General features: G+C 47.5%; 1 protein-coding gene across 1 annotated transcript in view; it reads right to left on the bottom strand.

The window, feature by feature from the left end:
• CDH23 (cadherin related 23) overlaps window positions 1-26076 on the bottom strand; it is a 215559-nt gene that overhangs the window by 150917 nt on the left and 38566 nt on the right. Inside the window, exons 4-6 of the mRNA XM_074830236.1 lie at window positions 12640-12782; window positions 8822-8869; window positions 8491-8583 (exon numbers count right to left, since the gene is read on the bottom strand). Of these exons, the coding sequence (XP_074686337.1) occupies window positions 8491-8583; window positions 8822-8869; window positions 12640-12782 (284 nt within the window). The remainder of the gene's footprint in view (window positions 1-8490; window positions 8584-8821; window positions 8870-12639; window positions 12783-26076) is intronic.

Genomic DNA, 26076 nt, shown 5'->3' with positions numbered 1-26076 from the left:
CTACAGCCAGGCACGCTCCTGCTGCTGACTTAAAAGATGATGTACAGAGAGTGAGGTAAACTAAACAGGGATGCAAAGGGAGGGGATGCGGCTTTTGCTGGCTGGCACGAGATAATAAGTTACGTCCCGGGCTTCTGGGAGAATATCGTAACCAGAGGAAAGAGAGATAAAACAAAACTAATTGCTAGCAGGTCACATTCATTAGCTCCTCGCTTCTCTGCCTGTTTCTGGCAGCAGAGAGCCCTTCCTCCTGCCGGGGACAAGGAAGAGACCTTGAAGCCATCTGCTGCCCAGATGTGTAAGTGTAATTATTCCAAAAGGGCTGGGCTCAAATGCCCCATGCGGGTGCTTCCAGTCCCCGTTAGAAGAGCAGCCTTTCAGCCCAAGCCTCAGTCGCTCCTGCAGCAAAAGATGCTGCGGGACCACAACTGGTTGTCTGAGCAACCCAGCCACTTGCTGTCAGCGGGGCCGAGGGGATCCCAAGGAGCCGTCATCACTTGGCATTGGCCATCCTGTGCTCAGAAGTTGTCCTGACCTTGGAGACGGGTCTGAGACAGACACCTGTAATAAACTCAGAGCTCTGAAAATCAGCAAGGGACGGGAAGGTACTGGGTCACAGCACCCATACAAGGAAACTCCTGCAGAGCGCTGGAGAGCATGCCTGCATCCTGGGGTTGTTCAGGAGCTCAGCGAGTGAGGATGTTTTCCCTTGTCCCCCATTTCTTCCAAGAGGAATGATTATTGATTTGTCTAAGTTACCTGTCCCCTCTTCATCTGGCTGCTCCTCACTTGGAGAATGCTTCTGTATACTTTCTCTTCCTCTGCCCCAAGATTATTTCTTTGGCTCTGGGAGTCTTATTTTCCCAGCACGATGGCTCCTCCACAGAGGCACCGAATTGCTTGCTGCCCCACACTAGCTTTCCTTTCAGATCTAAATCTGCTGTTTTCTCCCCTTTCTGCTTTCCCCTGTCCCCCTCATCTACCCCAGCATTATACTGGTCAGAACAGCACGACTATTTCTAATTTTCAGGCTGCCCCCCCTCCTTGCTGCACTATTCTTCCAGAAAGAGCCCAAGTTTTGCCTGGTGGAAATGACTGTTATCTCCAGGACACTTTACACATTACTTCCACGCCATTTGGAGTTTTCCGCCCCAGTAGTTTCTGTTGCGTCTCTCATTTCACTCCTCGGGCACGTGTTTTAAAGGACCAGGGTCTCCTATTCACCAGTGAAGCCAGACGAGTGACAGGACTGCTAGAGGTGGAGACTTTCTTTCTCCCTAGGATGTCAGGACATCACTTGAGACCCTTTGACATTCTCTGTCTGGCGTCACAGTATATGCATCAGCAACAATGACAAAAACTTGAACACAGATGACCTTCAAGAGGGAGGGATGCTTCCAGGTCTGAGCACCTGCTTCATCACACAACTTCCTCCACGCAAGCCTCCCAGCCCTGTGCAACCCCCCATACCCAAGCCATGCCACTCAAAGCCCCCATGTCTTACCATACAGATGCAGCATGACTCTTTAATAAGCACCTCACCCCTTAGAAAAGTTTCTGCCTAAATCCCACTGACATCTCCAACGTCTGCTGTGCAAACCCTTTAGCCCAAATGCTGTTTCAATGCACTGCAGCCTGTTTTGTTTAAGCGTCTTTCTTCGGTGCTGGCAGAAAAGAGCGGGGAGAAGATGGCAGCTGCCGCCTGGTGTGCTTCCAAGCTCTTGCCCGAAGGAACCTCCAGCATCCGAAAGCCAGAATGAATGCCCAAGACAGCGCCTGAACTTCCCTGCACTTAAACAGTCCGTTTACATTGTGCTTGCATGTGGAAAGTGGGGATCTTTATGAATATTTACAAACTCGCCCCAGAGCCAAATGTAGCCAGCCTGCCAACACACATGGCATCCCCCCCGTCAGAGTAAACTCAGCCTGATGACTTGTGCATTATTCACATCCCTCAGTCCCCCTTCTTTCTGCTCTTCCATGCCAGTGCAAGGCAGGAGATGGGCACTTGCACAGCCTCTCGATTACTGATGGGAAAGGGCATCCCACGGCACTGCTGGCAAAATCTTGACTCGGCAATTTTCTCTATGTAAAGATATGTTTTAACATTCAATCTTCCTAGGCAATATAGAAATAGCCCCATCTTGGTGGATCTTGCAGGCTGGGGTTGGGAGAGGAGGGGAGAAGGCATAATTTCTTTGAGGGATACTATATCCTACCTAGTGATTACAGAGCAGATGAAACCCTCTCAAAAGGATTATCTCATCCAGCTTAGAGATGGCTTTTTAATAGGTGGACAGTACGGCTGTACCTAAGACTATTGGAGGGAAGGCACACCCTTCACAATGTGTCTCTGCTTCCATGAGTTTGCTGGACAAAATTGGAAAGTAATTAAAGGTTGCTCAAAAATAATAATTTTTTAAAATCTGGAAAGAAGAAACGTCAAAACAAATGCATGATGACCAGCTCTGTGAAGCTGGAGAGATGATATGGAGACCTAACCTGTTATTTTGTCAGTCAATTATTCCCTCAGGGTTCATGGAAGCTGGCTTTGAAACTCAGCAATAATAAAGACAATTAAAAAGGAGGATGCTCGGGAAGTTTGGTAACTGTTTCACCTGCTGCAGATTATCGCCGCGTACCTGTGCAACTGAGACCCTCTCACTGCGGTGAGCACCAGTCAGAGCCTCACTTCCCACTTCTCCAACAGGAACCAGAGGTGAGAGATCACCCTCAGTCCCCAGCGCCAGCCACACCAATGGGATGTCAGGGTGGAGAAGAGATGGAGGTGCTTGCCTACCCAGGAGAGAATCGGCTTGCTTCTGGCCAACAGTATTTAATGAACATTCATTTAATGAATAATTAGCTACTTTTTTTGTCACCTCTCTAGGAAGTTTTTTTTTTTTAAAAAAAAAAAAAAATCAACAGAATATCACAGCGTAAATAAATAAATAAAATTGTATCTGAAGTGCTGTGGAGGAGTTCAATACTCCTGCAAATTTTGTGTGTGCAAGGGTGGCAGAGGGAGGGGACGGCTGGATTAGTTATTCATCGTAAATTATTAATCCACACAGAAGCATAAGGGCATGGAGAGAAGGAAAACAGTCAGTGAGGAGAAGGGGGGAAAAAAAGGAAAAAAAAGGAAATAAGAAAGAAAAACAGCCAGAAATGATTATAGGCCATTTTGCAATGTGGCTGAAACATCTTTCTTATCAGCTCTGTTATCATTGCCTTCAATTTAAAGGCTCTTTATTTAAAGGAGGGGAAAAAAAAAAAAACAAACCAAAAGGTGCCTGGGAGCATGCAAGGGAATGGCTAATGTGGCTGAAGTGGGAGCTCACGCTCGCTGCAGCTGCTTCGTATGCGCAGCATCAGGCCTTGGAGCCATCGCAATAGAATTATATGAGCCCCTGAAGACTCCCTGGCAGGATGGCAGGGAAACTGATGTAATTACCGACATTATTACCATTAAAGCAAAATAATAATTTTAATTACTGCTAGGGCTTTTGAGGCTTTCTCTGATCCTCCCTGCCCCTGCTCATCATCTAGCATGGTCTGGTTCCAGGATGTGTAATGGGACAGGGCAGTGATGGTCCCCTCCTTTCCCTCGCCCTCCCCGCCAAGCACTTTTCTGCACAATTAAAAAAAAAAAAAATCATAAAAGCCACTATTTCAACTACACCACCATATTAAGGATGGAAATGGTGACCAGCAGCTTGTGAAGGCTCAATCCCAAAGGCTACTCCCTGAGCAGAAGGGACCACTGTTGATGGTAAGTGCCCGCCTGCCTTCCAATTAAAATAAATTGCTAAATCAGGGCTGAGTTTAGAAAATGCGATACCTGCAAGCTGGACTGTAGTTGCCTAGCTGATGCTGTGTACAGCCCAGAAACTTTCCTTTCCCACAGCCCTGCCTCTTACTGGTGCTTGCTTGAACAGAAGACGAGATGAGCACATTCCCAAGGCGGATGGTTGTGGTTATAGATGCACAGTGGGGGCCTTTTGAAAACAGAGCCCTGTTATAATTAATATCTCCTGTCAAGTTACAGATACTTTTTCATGGTGCAACTGTCATCTCATGAATGGTTGGGGCGCTAAATGGCAGTCTCTGGCCTAGAGCCTGGCTGGGGACAGCTTTTTGCTGGAAGATGTAACCCAATAATACGTATTACTTTATAAATCACTCAGTGTGTTAACTGTAACAGGAGGAGTGAGGTGGGGAGAGCACCAAAGGAGAGAAAACCCCACTGGAAACCTCCTGAGGGAACATTCAGCAGAGAAACCAATAATTAAGTGACCTTTCTGTCAACATGTGAAGACTGACAATGCTCCAGGGCTAAGAGAAGGTCACGGATGGTTTGAACTTGATCAGCAGGCTCAGGATGCTGGGGGGTTATGAGGGAAAACAGCTCTTCAGAAGGAGGTACTAGACTTGGTTACCACACCACACAACAGCCTCAGTGTTTGAGGAACCTCTGCAGGATCCAAGATGTGGTCCTGCAGACGGCATAGCACCTGGAAGCAGCAGATACAGAAGAGAGGCTTGCAGAGCCATGCTTTTTAAGCATAAGCTTAAAGGTTGTTCACTTCAAAGGCAACTGGAGGGCTGCATGCCCCAGAGGGTCTCATGTTTGGAAGCTGGGACAGAAAAGCCTAGCAGGTACCCAGGGGGAACAGTCCGTCCCGATCCCAACACCACACCAGGTACCACAAAACCAAAACGGGGGCTTGGCTCCACTTCCCTTGCTCGCTTCACGTAAAAGAGTTGAACCATGACAACCCAACAAGACTGCATTTCCCACAGACCCACTCAAATGGAAAAATAGATCAGATAAAGCAGATCGGACTTGTCAGAAACTGAGGCATCGCCACAACAGCCTGCCACGGGTTTACTAATATATCTCTCCTGATTTAAAAGCCAAACCCTGACACTCCCAGAAACATGGTACCCTGGGGCTGGTTGAGGATGAGGAGGGCAAAAAAGAGCATGTGCACGAGGTGAAGTGCAAGGGATGCGTTCAAGAGAAGAACAAACCCTGAAGGTCAGAGTAGCAAGCACATGAGTGGCTATCTAATGTACTACAGCAGCACCACAGGGCACAGACACAGGCACACACGTCCTAGCAAACTGGAAAGCCATAAAAGTCTATTATAGCAAATCAAACAGCAGTCAGCATGACAGCCATTAGCCTGAAATAAATACACGAGAACTTAATGAGCTCTGTCGAGGCCAGCTTGGTGAATTAAGTTGCCAATTCTAGCAGGATTCCCCTTTTCTTTACAGACTTGAAAGCGTCCGCACCGCCTCGTTGCCTTTTGACAAGCAAATCACGGGGCGCCCTTGCCCAGACGGGACGGACGATTACACTGGAGCAACGTCCCTCTACTGACACGCAGGCCCTCACTCAGCTATTCCAGGCAGGTGCCGGGGATGCGATTAAGACACAACAAGCACAGAGGACCAGTGGCATCAGCCCAACACATGACCCGGTCTGGGTATTCAGAGCTGCTGCGACACAGAGGAGGCCACGGTTAAACTCTCACCCCTCCCCATGCTACAGAGGAATCAAGCCCGCAGCACGTGCCCAAATAAATTCCCATTCTCAAATCAAGTGGACTGCGTAAAATGCCAGGACGGGTATTTAAAGTCAGTATTGTTTTTAAAGGTCAGTTTACTCCATGTTCCATTTATTTATGCACACTCTTCTTTTGACTTTCCTAGTGCCACACAATAGCAGCGAGGTTTAAATAGCCTTTCTGTTGCTGCTCCATTAGCTAGGACAACTGCAAATCGATACATCCATTTATCTCAAAATTAAAAAGAGAAAAACCCTCATTAGCTGCCAATTCTGCACAGAGCCAGTTTATGCAAAGCTGCACTAGCACTTCTGCTAGCCTCTTCTCCGTACCCAAGCTCCAGTCCCTCTTTATTCATTAGCTATAGGCCCTTTGGCTTGCACTGAGTGGTCTTTGAGGCAGATTTTGTTACCCGTGCCCTTGCTGCTCACCCTGGCCTGAGCTGTCTAGAGCATGAGGGTAACCTGGGGATGCTCTCATCCCCTACCATGACTGGTTTCCCAGCCTCAGCTGCATCCCAGGTGTCCCCTGGCCCTGGGGGCCTCAGCTTCTGAAGGCACATCTCCATGCCACATCACCTCCAGCTTCAAGTACTTGGGGACAAGCAACAGGAACAACCCGTGGCCCAGCAAAACTCTCAAAGCAAGAGGGGTATCTCTTCCTTGAGAGCCATGCCAGCACACACAGAGTAAATTCACTGCTTGCATCTCTTGTGGGCTGTAGCCCTTGGAGGGTCCTCCTTAGGTGGTGGGACCCCATCTCCTCTTCTCACAGTGCCTGACAAGGAAAGGCTGTCTCCCCAGCAGAAGAACAGAAGCGCCTCCAGGATGCTGGCTGAGCAACGAGTTTGTGGCTCATTACCTTTGATTGGTGCCCTTGGTTAAAGATCATGGATAGAAACTGGAAACTGGCACACGATGCCTCGTAATTAGATTAGGCCAACCTCCAGAAAAGCACAGCTCTGAAGGCCAAGTGCTAGAGCGGGTGCACAGGGGGAAGCCCCATGCTTGCTATACCCCAAATAATTAGACAGTCGTGGAAATCCCTCCCAGCAGAACTGCAGCTCACGTGCACAGCGTGACATGTGAGAGGGAGGCTCTGGGGTTCAGCTGCTGCTTCTTTTATTTATTTTTTGCCCAGGTCACCTGCCCACAGTTCCCTTTCCTCAGCCAGCCTTAATTTTCAAACCAGCACTGCACCTTTGCCCTCCCTGCTCCCCAGGCTTGACACAGGTTAAGATCGGAAATGTGTAAGGCTTAAGACTTGCAGTATCAGCTCTTAAGGCAGAAGCGACAAACAAGAAGAGATATGGCACAGCTGCTCCAGATATATAAACACCAGGGCTTAACACAGCACCAGTTCCCAGGGGAGACACAGAAACCCACTTCCCATCTCTCTCTTCACGTGCAGAAGGGAGTCCTCTGTACCAGGTGCTGTAAATAGCAAAACCGAAGGTAAATCTGAGGGCAGAGGAGAGGATGCTATTCTCCTTCAGTCCTACTGACATTCCTTTTGCTTTGCAGACCTCTGCAGATAGATCATCACCAGGAGGAGCAGTAGCAAGGCAAGACGGCCACCCATCAGCTTCCAGAGGTCCGAGCAGAAAGGCGAGAGCGAGGAGTAGCTCACACAGGTTTTGCCAAGTCATTTCTGCACCATTCGTGCTTTAAAGAGGAGAAGAAATTACTCTGACCCAGTGTCATTCTCAAAGGGAGGTTTCAGATGACTTGGCGCAAAGATGAGACTAAAACTCCCGGATCATACATCACAAGCAACTTAATGAAGAAACCTCATCCTCACAGCAGAGGGACAGGGAAAGATCAAAGCCCAGCACGGCAGGGCATCAGCAGGCAGCATATTAAATAAACTGTTGTAACACAATCGTTTGTACCTCTCAATTACCGAAGACTGCTTGATTTCACACACACAGACACACACTTGACCTCATCCACACCCCGAGGCATGCTCTGGGAAAAACAGGCTCTGCCCTGGCACCAGAGTGCAAGAGGGAGAGGTTTCCTCCGCTGGAGGACATGAAATGCCCTACTAATCCCCTATTTCAAATGTAATACCTTGACCTTGTCCTCCTAGCACCAGCAAGCACCTTTCACTCCACATCTTTTAAGTCTAAACTCACATCAGATCTGCAAGTTCCTGGCGTATTTCTGCCAAGCTAAGCTCTAGGTGCAGAAGCTCTCCCTGATGATATGACTAGGTTTGCCTCCTTTGCAATGGCCAGCACAGAGAGAGAGTGGCGGAAGGTTGTGGAAACTGTCCTTGGAGATATTCAACACTTGGCTGGAGAGAACTGAGCAACATGATCTAGTATGAAAATCCTCTCTGCTTTAGTGGGAGCTTGGGCCAGATGATCTCCTGTGGTCCCTTCCAATCTACTTTATTCCTAGGACATCATGGGACAAGTCCTGCTATGGAGCTGCTAGAAAAAAACACCAACAAAGGCAGAAGCCTTTGGTCAGGACTCTGCCAGAAATCAGGAATTTGGTGAAATATTTAATCCTGCCTCAGGTCACACCTCTGTGACAAGAGCTGCACATCCTCCCTGGCTCAAACGAATAGAAACAGATTCCCATGTACAGCTATTGTCAAACTTCACATTTGTCATGGGAAAGATGACCAAGGCTGTAAAGACTCTGAGCTCCAAACCTCCTCTTCCACCTGCCTTCCACCAACACGTGGTCACTTTGCTTCGGCCCATTTTCAGGCAACAATAACTTCCAGAGGTTTAACCCTCCCCCCAACCCCAGTGAGGGTCCAGTGCAGGAGGACAATCCCGTACTTCGGTGGCCTTCACACAGCCAGGCGGACAGCTCTGCAGTGGCAACCAGACAGCAAGCATGGCCACTGAGGAAGAGCCAGAAGCCAGGCTCCAGGGAGAGGCTGCAGCAATCCCTACCTCTGGGATGCGGACGCTATAGGGCTGGTTGTGGAACTGCGGAGCGTTGTCATTCACATCTCCAACTTGGATGTTGACTGTCCCTTTGATCACCTGCAGTCAACAACGATAACAACAGGGAGTAGGCGTCAGCTTTACACGTGGATTTAAAACCTGAAGCAAGATTGTGGCTGTGTTTTCTGACTTGGGCTTTTGGCAAGTGATGGCCAGGGGGAACCCTGGCTCCCCAGACCCTTCAGGATGATGCAGAAGGTTCCCCAGCAACCCACGGTCATCCTCTCCTCTTCCCTCTGCCCGTGCCACAGACCATGAAATGAGAAGCCACACTTACCCCTTCGCTGTCACTGACAGAAAATTCAACCGTGAATTCTGACTTAGTCTGAAAGGGAAGGAGAAGAAAAACATATAATTAAAGATACTGTAGTGTTTATCTGCAGATGTCAGGCTTGGGATTTTTAGCCAATATTATTACATGCAAAATGCTTCCAGGACCTTCAAGAAGAGAAGGGGCGCTTGAGTGCAATTACCTACGTTGAGTATAAAATGCTGAGAAATATTAATGCCAGCAGGGCTTCGGTGTATTTCACAGGCGTGGAGAGCTGCGCTGCCCTGGGTCAGGAGGATGTGGGCACTACGGAACCAACTCCACAACTAGCAGCCAAGCTCTTTAAACAGACAGCTAAGCTAAAGTAGATGAGAGCAGCCCACTGCTTAACCTTCTGCAGTGTGCCAGCAAGCCCTGGCTCTCTTTGCATGCCCGCCCGGTCCCCAGTGCTGCAGGCTGCCTGCTTGTAGCATCAAGAGGGAGTAAGTGGAAGGCAGAGAAAAGCAGTTTACACCCATGTTGTACTGTGATCTGACACCATCTCCGACTGCAAGATACAGGGATGATGCAAAAAGAGAAGAAAATCCAATGAAAAAGCTGTGTAATTAGCTTTTGTTCAAGACGACAATACCACACAGTCTCACTGAGACATTTAAATCTTGGTGTTGCTTTCCCAATTTACCTGCCACGCAGCAGTTCTTGGGATATCACATAGCTGGGAACACTAGGATAAAGTCCAGGGTCTGTAGTAAGAACTGGCTGAAATCCCATAAGCTCATTCAAAAAAATGCCTGTGTAGCCCTCTCTGCCGCTCGCTGCCTTAACTAAATTAACAGCTTGGTCTTAAATGGTAATATATTAAAGTCACTGGTTGCTGGGGTGAGGGACAAGTAGGGAAGAGGGGATTATTTCAGTGTCAGTGCAGGGGGATATTGCTAGTGGAGGCAGACCTCTTCCTGACCTTTCTTTTCCATCAGCAATCGTTTTGTTCATGTTTTACCAAGGAATCATACAGGAATGGACAGCAGGATTTGGACCAACGCACCTATTTGGTACCTGGGCTCTACCTGGTGTTTTGGTTCCCCCAGTCCCAGCGATCCCTTCCTCCCCCAGCATCCTTTCCCACCCCCAGTGCCCCTGCCCTGCCTGAGCTGCTAGAGCACAGCAACTTCTTGTTTCCAAGACATTGAATGACTCAAGTGTGTCCAAAGAAGGGCAACGAAGCTGGTGAAGGGTCTGGAGGGCAGGTCTTATGAGGAGTGGCTGAGGGAACTGGGGGGGTTTAGTCTGGAGAAGAGGAGGCTGAGGGGAGACCTCATCGCCCTCTACAACTCCCTGAAAGGAGGGTGCAGAGAGGGGGGATGAGTCTCTTGAGCCAAGGAACAAGCGCCAGGACAAGAGGGAATGGCCTCAAGCTGCACCAGGGAAGGTTTAGGCTGGCTCTTAGGAAGTATTTCTTTCCAGAAGGGGTTGTTGGGCGTTGGAATGGGCTGCCCAGGGCAGGGGTGGAGTCCCCATGCCTGGAGGGGTTTAAGAGTTGGGTTGACCCAGCGCTGAGGGATCTGGTGGAGTTGGGAACTGTCAGTGTGAGGTTCATGGTTGGACTAGGTGATCTTCAAGGTCTTTTCCAACCTAGGTGATTCTGTGTGATTCTGTGCAGGAAAGGCTGGAAAGCAAGCCTGAAATGGCTCTCCACGCTGCAGATTTGGTTGATTTATTCCTAATAAGATCAGCTCAGGGACAGGCAGCAGCCGCTAGTGCCCAGACCAGGTGCTCTGCTTGCACCAGGATAGCAGTTCATCTTGGAGAAGAGTTTGGGGAACAGCTTACCAGAGCATGCACCCCTCCTGCCCCCGCATCTGCTCCCCCAGGCCCCTGCATCCAAATATCTGGGGAATTCAACCTGAGAAAGCCTCTCCTAGCTCCTACCTTGGAGCAATGCTTGCAGGCAAAAGGAAGAGTTGAGATACAGATGGAGAGGAGAGCCTCTCCTCCTTGTGACATCCCACCCTGCTACGTCAGTGTTTTTCACCCCTTTCCCCTTTAAGCAACGGTGCAACCGTGAGGGACAAAGCAGTTGGGAGGAAAGGAAAAATAGGAGATAAGAAACAACCTGTTGAGCATTTATATTTTAAAAACTTGATAAAATAATCAGAGAAAGCTGCCACATGTTTATTTCTGTCTCCACCCTTCATTTCATCATAGACTTTTTTTAGACTCTGGATATGTCTTTTTTTTAAAAAAAACTGTTTTCCTTCTAATCTTTGTGGGAGTAAAAAATCTTTTTAAATTTGTTTTGCCTCTATACATTCTCTCCTTTTTCTCTATTTTTCCTTTTCCTGCATCATTTACCTTACTATGACTCCCTCTCCTTTTTCAAGTCTCTCTTTTTCTCCTCCATTGTACATGAATTGATCTCTTGCTTTTCTTTCCCCACCATTCTTCTCGTATGGTTTCTCTCCCCCAACTTTTGATTGCATCCAGGCCAGTGTTCTCTGCTCCCTGCACTCTGTCCACCTCCATCCCTTCCCTCCTATCCCATCCTGCTTTCTCCACCATAAATTGTCATTTACACCTTTTCCCTTATCCATACTAAGCTATGCAGATGTCTGCCTTCACCCTCTTCCACATATTGCTTGATTCCACCATCAGTTGATGGGTGCAGGCTCTTCTCCCGGTTCAGCCCAGCCATGCATGCAAGCTCTGCTCAGCTCCTTCCCTTCCCACCCTCCATCAAAAGCCACCTAAAAATCTATTGATCACCTCCTCAGCTTAAGACTGTTATCATAAGTATTGGGAAGCGGTAAGCATTTGAATAAGAGAAGATTTATGACTCATGCCAGCAGCTGTTGGCACGGAGAGGCGGAGGGGAGAAGGGTGAAGAAAAATGCTTTATTTTTCCAGAGCCTCGCTCTTAATGCTGTGAAATTGGGTTTGCCCTTCCCCAGCCGGAGCAGCATCCACCACCCCACTCCTCCCCATCCCACATCTGGCTGGCTCTGACCGGCACTGCTGGTGCAGACTGTCAGTACCTGAGGTCTGTTAATGAGTTTTATCTTCATAACGCTGCCACTGGCAAAGGAAGTGCTAAACACAGGCAACAGAAATACAGGGGAAATGAAGTACGTTGCCCAAGTTGTATAGTATTTTCCCAGTCTTACAGAACGCCTGTCCAAGCGCCTGTACTGTGCCTTTCTCCTTGCTCCAGGAATATAGCAAGGCCCAGGGATTTTTTAAAACAGGCACCAGGATAGGATACCATCTTTGCACACCAAAGCTACCATGGAAAATAGGGGTGTAAAACAGCTTTGAGGCAAGAATCTTGCCAAATTCAGCACCCAGTAGCCTGAATCCATGAGATGATCAAAAGTCATGATGAAATTGAATAAGCAAGGATACCTCACATCCCTTCACACATTGTTCTAAGTAAAGGATTTAATCAGAATATAGGTTTAAAGAGGGAGCCTATAGATTTCCCTGAATGTACAAGCATCCCGGCTCTTCAACAGATCATTTCCATTTACTGTTTTCTTTCCTTCCAGACTCACAGATATTATTCTGGGATCCAGGAAAACCAACAAGTCAGATCAGACCAGAGCACCGTACTTATTCCCCGTGTCCCCACTGAGCTGGGGACAGTGACAAGGTGGCTAGGCACAGACCCTAACGTGGACAACACCTGGATTCCCAGCTCCATGTGGGAGCAACACCAGGCTGCATCTCAGCTGCCACAGAAGGTGGAGGGTCACCATTTATCTGAGCAGAAATGTTGGGCTTTTTCCCTCCCCTCAGCAGAGGATGCTCACAGCAGCAAGTGGCATTACCTCTCTGTCCAAGGGCTGCCTGAGCCAGACAACACCAGTCATGCTCTCCACGGCAAAGAACCGGCTGGCCTCCTCACCGACCACACCAAAGACCAGCGGATCGTTGTCCAGGTCCCGGGCCAGCAGTTGAGTGATTGAGGAACCTGGGAGAGATGGAAAGGAAAGAAATAATGAGCAAAATGGGGCAGAGAGGAAGAAATCCTGAAAATATTCAGCTTGTCAGGGAATTCAGGTCTTCTGCCTTCTTCCCTTAAAGTCATCCCCAAACTTTTCCCATGGTGCTACAATGCCTCAAGCAGCAAGGGGAGTCAAGCTGTGCATGGTTTTACTGTTCTCCCTAGAACAGGTAAACAAACCACAGCTCATCTCCTTCCTCACCCTTATCAAAAGAGAAAGTCACATGATCTCAGCAGAAGTATGGCCATTTCGGGCACTAGTGGAGAAACCCATGCCCCTTCTCAGTAAGTGCCTACGAGCCTCCCTCACACTCTCCCCCACCAAGGAGCATCACCAGCAGATACAACATTTCCAGGTTAAAAGCAAACATCCCAAGGCCAAGAGCACAGACGTGATACCTGCAGGTGCCTCAAGGTTCAGGGATTCAGTAGGGCTTGGAGCCAGACACAGACCTGGGGTTTGTTTTAAACACAGCAGCTGCAGCAAGTGCTGGTCTTTCTGGCATACATGGAGCCCATGCACCCAGAGAGCATGAGAGGCGCTGGGCCAAATCCATCACTACCTTCTCTAAATCACATTCGAAACCAACTTCTCCAGTATCCTGAATAACTCGGACAACAGAGGCCTCGCTCAGCCATCCCTTGTGGGCATGTAGTTGTAAATGTCTCTTCCTAACGGCACCCAAGAGGCAACCCAGACCCTCTGAAGTTGCTGCATGGGGCCTTGTTTTCTCTCTCTGATCTCCACACCACTCCTGGAACAGGATGACTTCTACTTCTCCAAAAGCAAGGGACAGCCACCCCACCCCCACCCCCTTGGAGCCTTATTTCAACCCCATAAGAAGCTCCTAGAATCATTTTGGGCCTCTCCATGACACCTCTGAGAGCAAAGTCTGCTGTGGCAGGTCAACCATGGCTGGCTGCCTGTTGCTCACCCACTGCTCTCAGTCCCCTCCTCAGCAGGATGGGGGAGAAAATAGGAGGAAAAAAGCTGGTGGGTGGAGATAAGGATGGGAGATCCTCTTGGCCGCTTGGTCTCAAGGATGGGAGTCAATCCGCTATGTGAGCCATCTTTAGTAATATGAGAGCACTCCGCGACCCCAAATCATCTGGCCAAGGAGAACAGATGCCAAAATTTCATCCATCTGGGAAGAGGAGAGAAGCTCTGGCAGACTAGAGGGAGAACACAGCAGCACAGGTTGGCGAGCAGAGCAACCTGGGCAATTACCAACCAGTTGGCCTGACATCAATCACGGCAGAAATAATGGAAAAAGCTGATATGATATTCCATTAATAAAGAATTAAACGATAGGAACATAATTAATGCCAGTCAACACAATTTTATGGAAAATAGGCCTTGTCAAACAAACCTGATTTTATTCTTTGATGAGATTACAATTTTGGCAGATAAAGGTAACTGCAAAGAAATAATAGATTTTTGTAAGACATTTGACTTAGCACTGTGTGACTTTCTGATTAAAAATTTAGTGCTGTATGACAACGATGAAGCGCACTTGAGCAAGGACCCAGCTGCCTGGCAGGTCCCAAGGCCACCAACTGTGGTCAAGGGAACATCCTAGCGCAATGTAAAATTGCTGTCAGTACAAACTCAGATGACAGCATGGCAAATAACAGGGAGAACCGAGCAACCAGGTGAAGTGCTTGGTAATTTGAGCTTGTTTGGTAAAAATCTGTTTTCATGACCCTGCTTCAAATGCCCTTAAAAAAGGCTGGTGAACCACAGCTGCAGAGGAGAGCACCCCAAACCCAGCTGTTCTGGTGGGCCTGGAGGTCCAAGCACACAAGGACCTCCTTCCATGACCTGGTTGGCAGAGCCACAGTGCTCTTTGGGCACTCTGAGGAATGATTTTAGGGCTATGTAGTTGGTTCTGCCAAGGCTGCAATTCTGCAAGCTGCTCATCTGGCCTCATCGTCTTCAGGACTGGATGCAAGAGGGAGCCACAAATGTTCAAGAGCTAGCAAAAATGCTTTACACCTAACAAGGACTTTAAAAGCTTGAACTGCTTCATTTATGACAAATAAGAGTAAGATGACTCAAGCCATCTCAAGCACATTCAGGAAGAGGACAAAATGTAATACTTAAAGATGAATATTCCAGAGCATGAAAAGACAGCAAGAAATCATTGCCCAAAGCCAGGCAAATTTCTATTTGGAGAAGGAACAGCAGTTGTTTTAAAAAGAGCAACCACAATTAACCACTGGAAAAAACATTCCTTCCACCAACACAGGTGCAAGCAAGCGACGGGTCACAATCAAAGACATTTTGGACAAAGACCCAAAAGCAAGAGTCCTTATCCAAACCACTGTGATCAACTGGTTCATCTGCAACGTTCCCACCTCATCAGTGAAGCCAACACCAGAGATACAAAGCGAACCTACACTTTTTCAAACCTTGGAGCCTTGATATGAAACAAGCTACTAGCTTGATTTTATTTTGGAGGACATCTGAAGCCACCCTTAGAAAAGGTTTCTTTGCCCCAGGAAACAAGCAAGACTGTGATGGTCACCATGGCAGTGAAAGCCAGTAACTAGGACAAGATAAATCCAGGGTCATACCTCTCTATTCTGCCAGATTTAATGGGAGAAACAGACTTTCTCCCTTTACATCTCATTCAAAAACCCTAGATTAACAGGGTATCTCCAGTTCCCTCTGGAACTGCAAATACTTCAAACTCCAAAAGGTCTCAGTTGCATCTCAGTAGAAGGAAAACGATCTTAAAAATCCTGCTGAATAGGAAAACCATGGCCCACCCAGTTCTAATCATAGTAGCATTCATGGCTTGTGTGCTGCAAACCCACTTGCAGAAAAAAAAAAAAAAAAAATCAGCCACCAAATGAACATTTAACTCTTCTCTGTCTCTTTGCGTTACAGCTATCTCCCACTGTCAGGGAATTTAGTTCCTAAATTCAGGATAACCCGCAGAACAAGGCAAGGCATTTCTAGGCAGAGTGCATCATCCCACCCGCATTTCTTACTCCTGCCAGCTTGCAGACGTGCAGAGTTATTTCCCTGTGAAACAGCACGTTGAGCTTGACTGCTCTCTGGTCCAAGAGTATCAAAATCAAGGACAGATTTAGCAGATAAAAGAAGAGGAAGGGAAACACATGATGAACATTGAGAGCCTACACCCTCCTCAACTTTTCTGTGTTAGAAACAAGAAACTTCATTAGGACATACATAGGGCAGCTCAGAGCATTAAAGCGTATGCTGCACCGTATCACAAGAAAATACCATCTTAAACCCTCACAAGTGAGGCCCCAAACCCTAAGAGGTCTTTACCCATCCCCTTACCTGTCTACCAGTCAGTAATCACCATCCTAACTTAAGAGCACCTCCAAACTCATTAAATGAGGAAAAAAAAAGAAAGCATAAAATACAGATCAAAATAACAAATTTAATAGAAGATAATGAGAAACAGACCGCTGAAATAAGAAATGAGACTTCACAATCCTTTTGTCATTTGCCGTTCTAATTTTTGCAAGCTTTACCCCAGGGGAATGTTAAGCTTAGGTGCGTGGTGTAAACCAGGCGTGCAGGATGCAGCGAGAGAGGACTGCAGCAGAGCACGCTGGGCTCCTTCACCACTACGACAAAAGTTTGTGTGAGGTACATTCCACCGATTTCCTCAGCACCAAATTATTGAATCCTACTTTTTCTCCCACATCTTTTTCTCCTCTCAATTTACTGCAGCAAGGGAGGAGGAACAGACTAGCTGGATAGCACAAGGCGAACACACAGCTGGAGCATCTGTGCCACGGTCACCGTTCAACAGACCACAAGAAATCCCATTTTCCAGGGTGATCACAGAGAAGGTGCTGTTGTCTCACCCATAGGTGAAGCCAGACCAAGGGAAGCACCCGACCCAGCAATACTCAGCTCTGCAGCTGGACTCCACACTCCCCTTCATGGAAGCGACACAGGAATTGCCAAAGGATTGCAAAAGCAGCGCTAACACCCTCACATACGTGTGTCTGTATCACATCAAAGAGCAGAGGATCCTGCTCAGACAGGGCATGCAGAGCCTAAGGAGTGCCACGTCTGTTGGAAACCTCCTTCAGTTCAGTTGCCTGCCCCACCTCTCCCCAGGCCCACAGTGAGGATGCTCTGTGAACCACCCCAAGCCCAAGTGCCAACCTGGCTCCAGCGAGGGCTGAAGAAACAGGGACAAATTATCCTTCTGCAGTGCAAAGTTATAGGCTCCATTTGTTTCCCCTCAGGAATCAAGCTGGGCAGTTAAGTGTCTTGATTCCACCAGATAATCACAATTTATTTTGTCTCCTTTTACCTCCTTTCTCTCAATCATGGCTACTTCTCCCTCTTTCTCACACATACACAGATTTTATTCTTTCTCCAAGTCTTGAACTTTGATTGACCTCAGGAGCTTGTTGTTGTTGTCTCTTGTTTTGTTCTTGCTAGGATTTTATAAAATTTTTTTAGGTTTGGCTGCTTTATGAGGTGTACTCCCCCCCCATACAGGAACTCCCATCTCAGCATCTTGCTTGCAGCTGTAAACCTGTATATTTTTCTTGCCCTTCCATTTTGCCAAGGAGGAAAGTAGACAAAAGGAATGTGCCTTCCCAGTTCCTCTCAACTGGTTTTGCTTTCAAGAGGGAGATAAGAAAGGAGGAAAAAACCAACTCTCTGGGAGGATCCCAGAGCTCCTGGAGGGTTTGGGAAGCGCTGAGCCCCAAGGCCAGGGAAAGAGTCGGATGATAAACAAGCTGCCAGAGCAAGATGCTGACATCCTCTGCACAGGAATGGGGTGAGGTGGGATGGAGGGCACTGGGATCCAACGGAAGGGGCAGGTTTCTAATTAGTTGCTTAATAAGATGCTCTCTTAAAAGGTCTGATCCATACCCAAGTGGAGCTAATAGGAATCTCTCCGTTGACTGCACTGGCTTTTGGGATCAAGACTTCAGGCATCAGCTACAGTTTAATATTGAAAGTGTTTTAATCCCTGCTTTTAAAAGCCAGTGCCTGTTTCTCCTTGGCTCATCATTTCTCACCCCTCCCAAGCTCTGGATCATATCTGTGGGCATAGTCACCATGCAGCTTCTTGGCTCCCCGTCTTCTGCCACTGTTACCGAGAGCAGTCTGGAGCCTGCCAGCAAAACGGGCACCCAGCTTACAAGCAAGGGGGTTTACAGAACAAAAAGCCAGAAATTTCTAAGTAGCAGCAGAAGACAGATCAGAGGCAGCGGACATGCTGGGGAGGGAAGCAGCAGGGAGACAGCCCTTGTGCCAAGAGCAGTGCCTATGGTCCTCAACAAAGGTCGCAAGCTGGCACAGAGAGCCCTCAGTAGCTATTCAACTTCTCAAACCAGCACAAATGTATTTACATAAAAATCATTTTAGCATCCACACCTGGCAGCATGGGGCCCCCTTACATGAAGGCCATCACCATGCTTTTGCTCCGAAGTAGCTACCACTAGATTTCCTTTGTTTCCCCTCCTTCCTTCCTTGGAAGGGAGATGGGACAATCACGTCCCATTCCCTTCTTCCACAACACTCCTGTTGCTAGCTGCTAGCCAGCAGCCCTGCCTTTCTGCCCCAGTTACCCCAGCACCAGCATCTCCAATTAGCCCAGTTCATCGCAGCAGGCTGGGCTCTGATGTACTTGGTGTCAGGATTTGATGGATCTGATCTTGAAATTCGAATCCTGCTCTTCTCATTTGTCACCTGCTCCCTTTTCTTTGCCTGTAATTCATTTTCTCTTTCACCTTTCAGAAAAAAATAAATGAAGAAAAAAAGTCCTTCCGTGATGTTTTCCCAAAGATTTTTTAAAAGAAAAGACGAAATGCCAATATTTCTGTGCTGCTGAGCAACCTCTGAGCAACATGAGGGAGAGGAAAGGACAGTGACTCCCTAGCAAAGAAAAATCTCATTTCAAACAGGAGGCCACAGCAAGTGGGAGCTGCTCCCATGTTTGGGATGAGGCTTCATTGTTTTCCCAGAGAGGGCGAGCCCAGAGCTGGGGACAGAGCGTACGCAGGAGAACCCATCTGACATGACGCGGGGAATGAGAGTGCGGACACAGTGCAGGTGGCTGGGAGAGAAACCAAAGCACGCTTAGGCTTAGGAAATCTCTTGCAGGCATCAGGGTCTCTCCATCTTCATTGCTGCCTTCCTCCCAGTTGGTCCCAGCCTCCTGGAGCAGTTTCCCTGTCCGTGACACAGATGGCCATAGCTTACGCAGAAGATGTGATCTTCCAAAGGCTAACCACCACACGCTCCCTACTGCTACTGCTGGGAAGACCTTACTCCTCGCAGCTGGAGCATGCCTTGGATGAACAATAATAGCAGAACTCGTGCCACACAAGCATGTTGAGCTTAAACCCTAGCCAACATCATTCAGATACACTCAGGGATACCTAAAAGCACACCACAGGTACAAGGGCAAACCACTTATCCATCTCCAAGGCTTTCTCCCACAGCAGGTGGCTGCCAGCTCATTTCATAAACACAACCTCAACAGATACTCTCTGGCCTCCTTCTCAAAAAGGGCTCAATCACTTGAGCCAAAACTTTCCAGAACGACTCGGCAAAGAAAGTTTCCACTCCTACAATTCAAGTCGAGCTCAATGTTACACACTTCTCTTTCCAGGTGCTAATGGGAAGCATCAGCTTACCACACCACCAAGGCTGCCTTCGCTCCTATTACTGTGTTGCACAGTGAGTGAAAAAGGGCAGGGAGACACCAGCACCTTTTAAAATGAGTGTCAGAATAAATAAATGAGAAAAGAACAGTTTCTGCCATCAGAAAAAACAGGAGGTCTCCACCAATTATGGCAGAAAAAGCCCAGGACAAGCTGGTCCAGGAACCACGTGCACTACTGCCATCACCCATCACATACAGGAGAGAAAGGTGCCAAACACAGAGGTGACAGAGAAGAGAGAAAACAAATCTGTGCAGTCAGAACCATTTCTGAGGGAGTTTATCAAGCTGGGAAGTGAAAGGCAGAGCAGAGAGGTTTTCCTAGCTCCTCAGGTGCTCAAAGCCAGAGCAGGAGACAGAGCCTGTAATTTCTCTGCTACATTTAGTTATTTTAAGTAGGAAGTCAGTGTCGAGACAGAATCCATAAGCAGACCTGACAGCCAGCGATAAACCTCAGAAAGAGGCGTTGCCTGCCTTCGTACCCCCCAGCTCTCGTAAAGATGGTTAAAAGGGTGTTTAAAGCTGTTTAGAAGGAAGAACGCAGCAGCGGGTGAAGAAGAGCCAGGAGTTCACACCAAGAGCAGCTATATCACAGGGCTTTTTTGGTTTACTTTGCTATTTAGCAAGCACTTCAGTTAACTTTACAAGAGAAATGAGAGGGGGAAAAAATACAAAAATCAATGGTATATTGAACTTTCTTGACATTATCATTAAAGTAAACAGAATACCTGAGGCTCTCCTGGTTGATGCTGTGCACACAGTCACTGGGCTGCTGGCACGCAGGCAGGCAGAGAAGTGGCATCCTTCCAATTAAAGTCAACACCTATATCAACACGGTTAAGACAGAGCAATTTCCCTCCATCAAGCTTCAAACAGGCCTCGCAGCAACGCAGATATCAAGCAAGCTCTCCAAAACCAGTTTCAAACGTATGTCTTCATGCCAGTGCTGTCTCTTTGCAGCGGATGGAGGTCACAGCCTTTGCTCACTCTCTGGCACCTCCTTGGTTTAGAGACAGCTGTTTATTAACCAAAACTCTCCAACTGGGCTGGTGTATTGCTGCTGAAATCACCAATATGCCTTAGTATCACTGTGGCATCTCCAGATCTGCCTGGAAAAAGGGATTTAAAAAGTGCTCATCCCTGGGCAAACCCCTACGAACAGCAGCGGGCCTGCCTCTCCTTTCTCCCTGCCTGCTCAGGCAGGGGATCTAGTGATTCCCTGCCCTCCGGTTCACTGCAAAACCCACTGCCCGTCCCTGGGACAAGGGAGAACATCGATAGTTTGCAAAAACTGAAAGGACTTTTGTTTCCTTTTGTTCGGGAAGGAATAGGCTGTACCAGCATGAAAGAGGGAAGTAAATAAATTGCATCAAAAAAACCCCAGGAGAGTAAAATAAGAAAAGAAACACTTGTAAAAGAAGGAATCTGAATCTGTTAAGATATTCCCAGTGTGAAAAGGGTTCCCGCACTTAAAAAGCCCTCTTAAAAATAATTTCCTCTCCAAACTGCCTGGGAGCCTCATAATTACCAACAATGATCACAGACCCATTCATTTCATCCTAAAATTAATACATCATGTTCAGAACGATATCGCATTAATTTATCACAAGATTTATGAAACTTGTACTTTTTTCTAATGAGTTTTATGCAAATTCTGCTCCATCCATTGTTTGCGCCATAAAAAAAAAAAGTTCCCTTGCAGAAGCTGCTCTGTCAAAAAGTCTCATTCACTTTTATTGATATCTGTCCTTCCCTCTTCAATCCCAAAACAGGAGGGGGAAGGAGAGGAGCCAGTTCTAGCTGGGATGCGCTCCTGTTCCTAAGCAGAGCCTAGAGCACAAGTGAGGAGAGCATCACAAGGATGAGGTCTGCAGATGAACTAACTATTCAAGGCCCTTAGTTTAAAATTAATTTTAAAGGAAATTAACTGGTGGTTCGCTCACACCTTTGAGAAGGGTCAGAGAACAAGCGGAGCAGCGGGGAATTGTGAAATTAAAGTATTTAGACTTTTCAGAGTGGAAAGACTGTGCTTGGGAAACTTACAGAATAAATACAAAAGCGGGGGGGGGAATAAACACCATGGAAAGCATAAGCACCAAGCGTGGGGTTATAAAGGGGGAAATCACATAAGATTAACTTGATATTTTACAGCAGAACTGTAACTGAAGACAGGAAAGCACAAGATGCTCCGTCAGCCCAGAACAGCACTTGGTGTAGCGCCTTACAAAGCCAGAGGTTTCCTGAAGACCAGAGCAATTCTCAGGAGCATAGGCAAGATGGTATAAAGCAAGACCATTTTCAATTGAACCATGGCAGGAATAATGCCTTCATTTCTGCCAACTGGAAATCAGACTGAGCTCTTCATCAATACCCACACAGCTTTGCCTAGGAGGCTAGGAAAGGGGATTCTTGAAAAACCCTAAATATTAGATGCAGCCTTGCTCCTTGGAGCTGCCCTCAGGCAACTATTAACAACTATTCATGAGACATACACATGGGGGTGGGAGGAGGCAGGATGAACTGAAAAAGCAAAGGAAAACATAAATCTGGGGTTAGCAGAAACATCTCAACAGTGAAATCTACTGAGGTGTTAAATAATGGCAAAAAGCCCCAACATCGCCTGGGGGCTTTAAAACTGGCCTGGAAAAGGTGTTCCAAAACCGATCCTGAAACAGACCCAGAAGCACTGACTAGATGAGATCCAAAGCCCGATTTTAGCAGCTCCAGGGAGCGAGGAGGAGGGCACTCGCCACCTGTGAAGGCAAACCCATGCCCTTTGCACGGCCGAGCTGCCAAGTGTCTCCGTGAGCACTGCTTCACAACGAAACACCCTGAACAGACTGTACGCTCCCCCACTCACTCCTCAAGGAAAATCTAGCTAATGCAGTCTTGATTAACATTTCTGACACAAAGTTTAAACCTTAAATCCATAGAATATCCTTTTCTAATTAATTTTTGAAATAAGAAAGGGCCCAGAAAGCCCAACCGCCCCACCTCCCTCCAAAAAAGAAAAGAGTTCAGGTTTTAACTAATTAAACACGCATAGGTCAAAAGAAACTCTGTTACAGGTACCAGGCGGAGGGAAACACCACCCAGTTCTCCCCTGCACAAGTATCATGGCCCAGTAAAAGGCAGAAAAACAAGATCATCAGTGATGGTGAGACCTTCACCCTCATCTTGTTTTCTCACCAGTGCCTGGGCACTGGGCAAGCTCCAAGGTGGAGACCACTGGAGGGGACTCAGGACACCTGGTCACTGGTGAGATATTTAACTGAGTCTACTCAATGCTGGGGAGAGGTGTTCACCACTAAACCTGCCCTTACACTACTCACACTTTCCTACCTTATCAAAAGGGCCCATGACACACACACATATCCATCTGTACAAATCTCAGTCATCATGCAGCACCCCCTTCCCCAAATGCCATTTCTGAAGGCAGCTTTTTGAGGTACCAACACCTACCTTGATGGCCAGCTTTTAGAGGACCACACTTCTTTGGAAAATGAACACAAGTGTAGGCAGGACACCCAGTTTATTCAACGATCCAGCCACCAGAGACTGCACAAGTACTTTCACAGTAGGCACTCCCAGCAATGACCATGACCATCCTCTCCCCAACAACTCAGGACCCTCCCTGGCAAGTTACAGCCAAACACAGGGGAAGGATTTGCACCACAGAAAACACAGCATTCCTATAAGTTTCACAAAAATAATAGCTGAACTAAGGAAAGCCAAGCATCCCTCCTTAAGGTCACAACACTTTTTCTTTAAAAGACATGGTTCCCTGCTGTCCCATCAACATGAACCAGCACAGGCAGGGAGCAGGACATCCCACCTCTCTTGGGACAGCTAAAGGTCCTCATGGACACAGTGAGGAGACCTTCCTCTCAGGAGTTTTATTGACTACACACAGAAATAGGGTTTTGGGAAAACTCCTCCAAAGCAATCATTCCAAGCTGTTCCTTCAGATGAACTCTAAATTAACATGGATCTTGAGGTCAGAACCACATGGCTGGGGGCTTTCTCTAGTGACTGCTGTTCGTGTACATCTTGTTTGGTCAGTTGCCATAATTTTTTGTTTCTGGGAGCACAGTGTAGAGTCACTGTGCTCTCAGAAACAAAAAATTATGGCAACTGATCAAACAAGTTGTACAAGCAAGCAGAGACTAAACCAACAGCAGCACAGTGCTGGGGTCAGTCCCATTTGGGGAGCCAAAGGGCAGAGGACTATTCTTCTAAACAGCCAGGCAAGCTTGCATTTGACTGCCAGCTGGCAAGAACAGAGATAACAAGAGACTCCTGATCCTGCCAGAGAAACCATGACACCATGCAAAGAGCTTCACAGGTCAGAAGAAACCATTTCAATAGGCGACTTGTTGTGGCCTCCCTTTTTGACTACTGAGAGGTGTCCTGCCAGCTAAAACCAAGTAGCAGCAGGGCTGCTGAGCGCCCATGTTTTCAGAGGTATCTGCCAGTCGGACATAAAGACAGGGTGGCCAGCTGAAGTAAGGCATGCCCTCTCACTAGGAAAGATTGGACAACGCTTGCCTAGGGGATAATCGAGCCAAAACATGCCATCAAGACAGACAAGATGTCGCCATCCCTTCCAGAAACAGAGATCCAGAGCAGGTGGAAGACTGAGAGTTACCATGTGTCCAGAGAGTACCAACCAGCTCTGCCAGCTGGGACAGTAGTGAGGACTGAAACCAAATCCTAGCTCCAGGGATTACTTTCTACTTAGTGGATGCAATGAACTAACAGGAGCTCCACTGAGATCATTCAATTGGGAGTCACCTCTCCTCAACTTGGAAAAAGAGGGGTACATGCCCACTGCAATCTCCCACTCAGCACAGAAAGCAGAAGGGCAGAGGAGACTAGAAGATGCAGCTGACCCATCATCCTAGAGTTCATTGTTTCTCTTTGGCCATAGCAAGCTTTCTAGAAATACACCGGGGCAAACAGAAGAAAAGCAGGACCCCAGAAATCTAGTTAATGAGCTGCTTTGCTACATGGTGTAAATAAATGATTTACGAGTAAGATGACACACGGAGTAGTTTGCATCTTTCCTGGACAAGGTAACATAGCTTTGTGTTAATTAGAAAAGATAAGCTGTTCTGCAATTAATATGAGGTCAGAGATAAAGCTCATTAGATTGCAACACCTATGGACCAGGTCCCAGGACTGTCCTGGCATTGAGCAGGACTGAAAGACACCCGTAGGGTGTAAGACATCCTCAGAACAGTCAGGCAACGATGCCAGCAATGCTAACAGAGAAGTCGTGCAAACATCAGTGCTGAACTGCTCCATCAATGGTGCATCGGTACGACACCAGCTGCGCTCCAGTAACAGGGATGAGCCAGAGTGTAAAATGCCACCTCTGAAACAGTGCTGCCTGCGAGCTGCTTCCTCCACCAGCAACCCCGTCAAGCTGAGGAGCTGATCAATATGAATGGGGAAAAGAAAAAAAAAACCTGTCAGCAAATTTTACTTGCGCAAGTGAAGTTTAAGCGGGATTCATTCATGTCTTGTTTGAAATCTCATCTGCGCTTTACAAAAGATGCAACATCCTCAAGGCTCTCAGTCTCACAGGGAATACAAAACCTTTAGTGCTACAGCTTGCCTAGGGCCCAGCTGCTCCGCTCTCTGAATGGTTCAGGGGAACAAATAAATATAGCCATCCTCATCCCAGATATCGCAGAGTATTTTGCTCCAGCACAAGCATGCTTTGGTATGTGCGTCAAAGTCCCAAAGCCAGAAGTAAATGGTTCCAGAGGTCAGATTTTTGTCTGCAGACTTCAGATACATAAGCAAATTGGCCTTGGACTGTCACCGTAACTCTCTGAGGTTTCAAAACATGTGCTGGGTGATGAATTCTGCCTCGTTATAATGAAGATGCAGTGAAATCCCTTCTTGATTTATCTCTCTGGAGTTGAGTTAGCACCTCTTGATCTCCAAGATATGGTTGCAGTAAAAGCAAGACTTACAGAAATGGGCCAGAAATTTGAAGTCCAAGGCAGCCGGTTTTGGAAAAGTTACATTTCCTGGTCCTCTCACCCCTTGAAAAGCAAAGTCTTTAAGAGAACCAAGAGAAACAACCAGATGCCTGGAAGACTCTCCACAAAGGTGACAGCCTGGGGAAATACAATATGTGCAACTCATTAACCCCTTCAGCCATCAGCCCTGGCCTTGAAGCTGCCTTCTTCCAAGCACAACCCAACTCCTTAGGGCTGGCAATGACTGCCACATCTTGCATGGAGCATTTTCTGCCATGCCTCCCTCCCTCCCTCTTCCTCCCTTCTCAAATGCCAAAGAGAAGGTGGGGAGAGACTTGGCAGGTGGTGCCTGGGTATCTGAGGCACAAGCTTATCTGCGTCCCCGCCACAGCACCACAGTAAATTGCTTGTTGATAAATGAGGCTATTTAGGAGCAAGTGATGCCAGCATTACGGTTATTAATGATGCCGACGTGGAGAGACATTTAAGAGCGGCCCCATGTTCTATTGTCCTCTCGCCTGTGAGTAATGGGGCACTTCAGCTACGGGCTTCAAAACCAGCTTGGGCTGTTTAACAACAGAAACAAAATAA

Source organism: Strix aluco, chromosome 7 (genome assembly GCF_031877795.1).
Source record: "Strix aluco isolate bStrAlu1 chromosome 7, bStrAlu1.hap1, whole genome shotgun sequence".
Classification (NCBI taxonomy): domain Eukaryota; kingdom Metazoa; phylum Chordata; class Aves; order Strigiformes; family Strigidae; genus Strix; species Strix aluco.
Note: the sequence above shows the minus strand (reverse complement) of the source record. Positions and strands in the feature narration are given on the sequence as shown.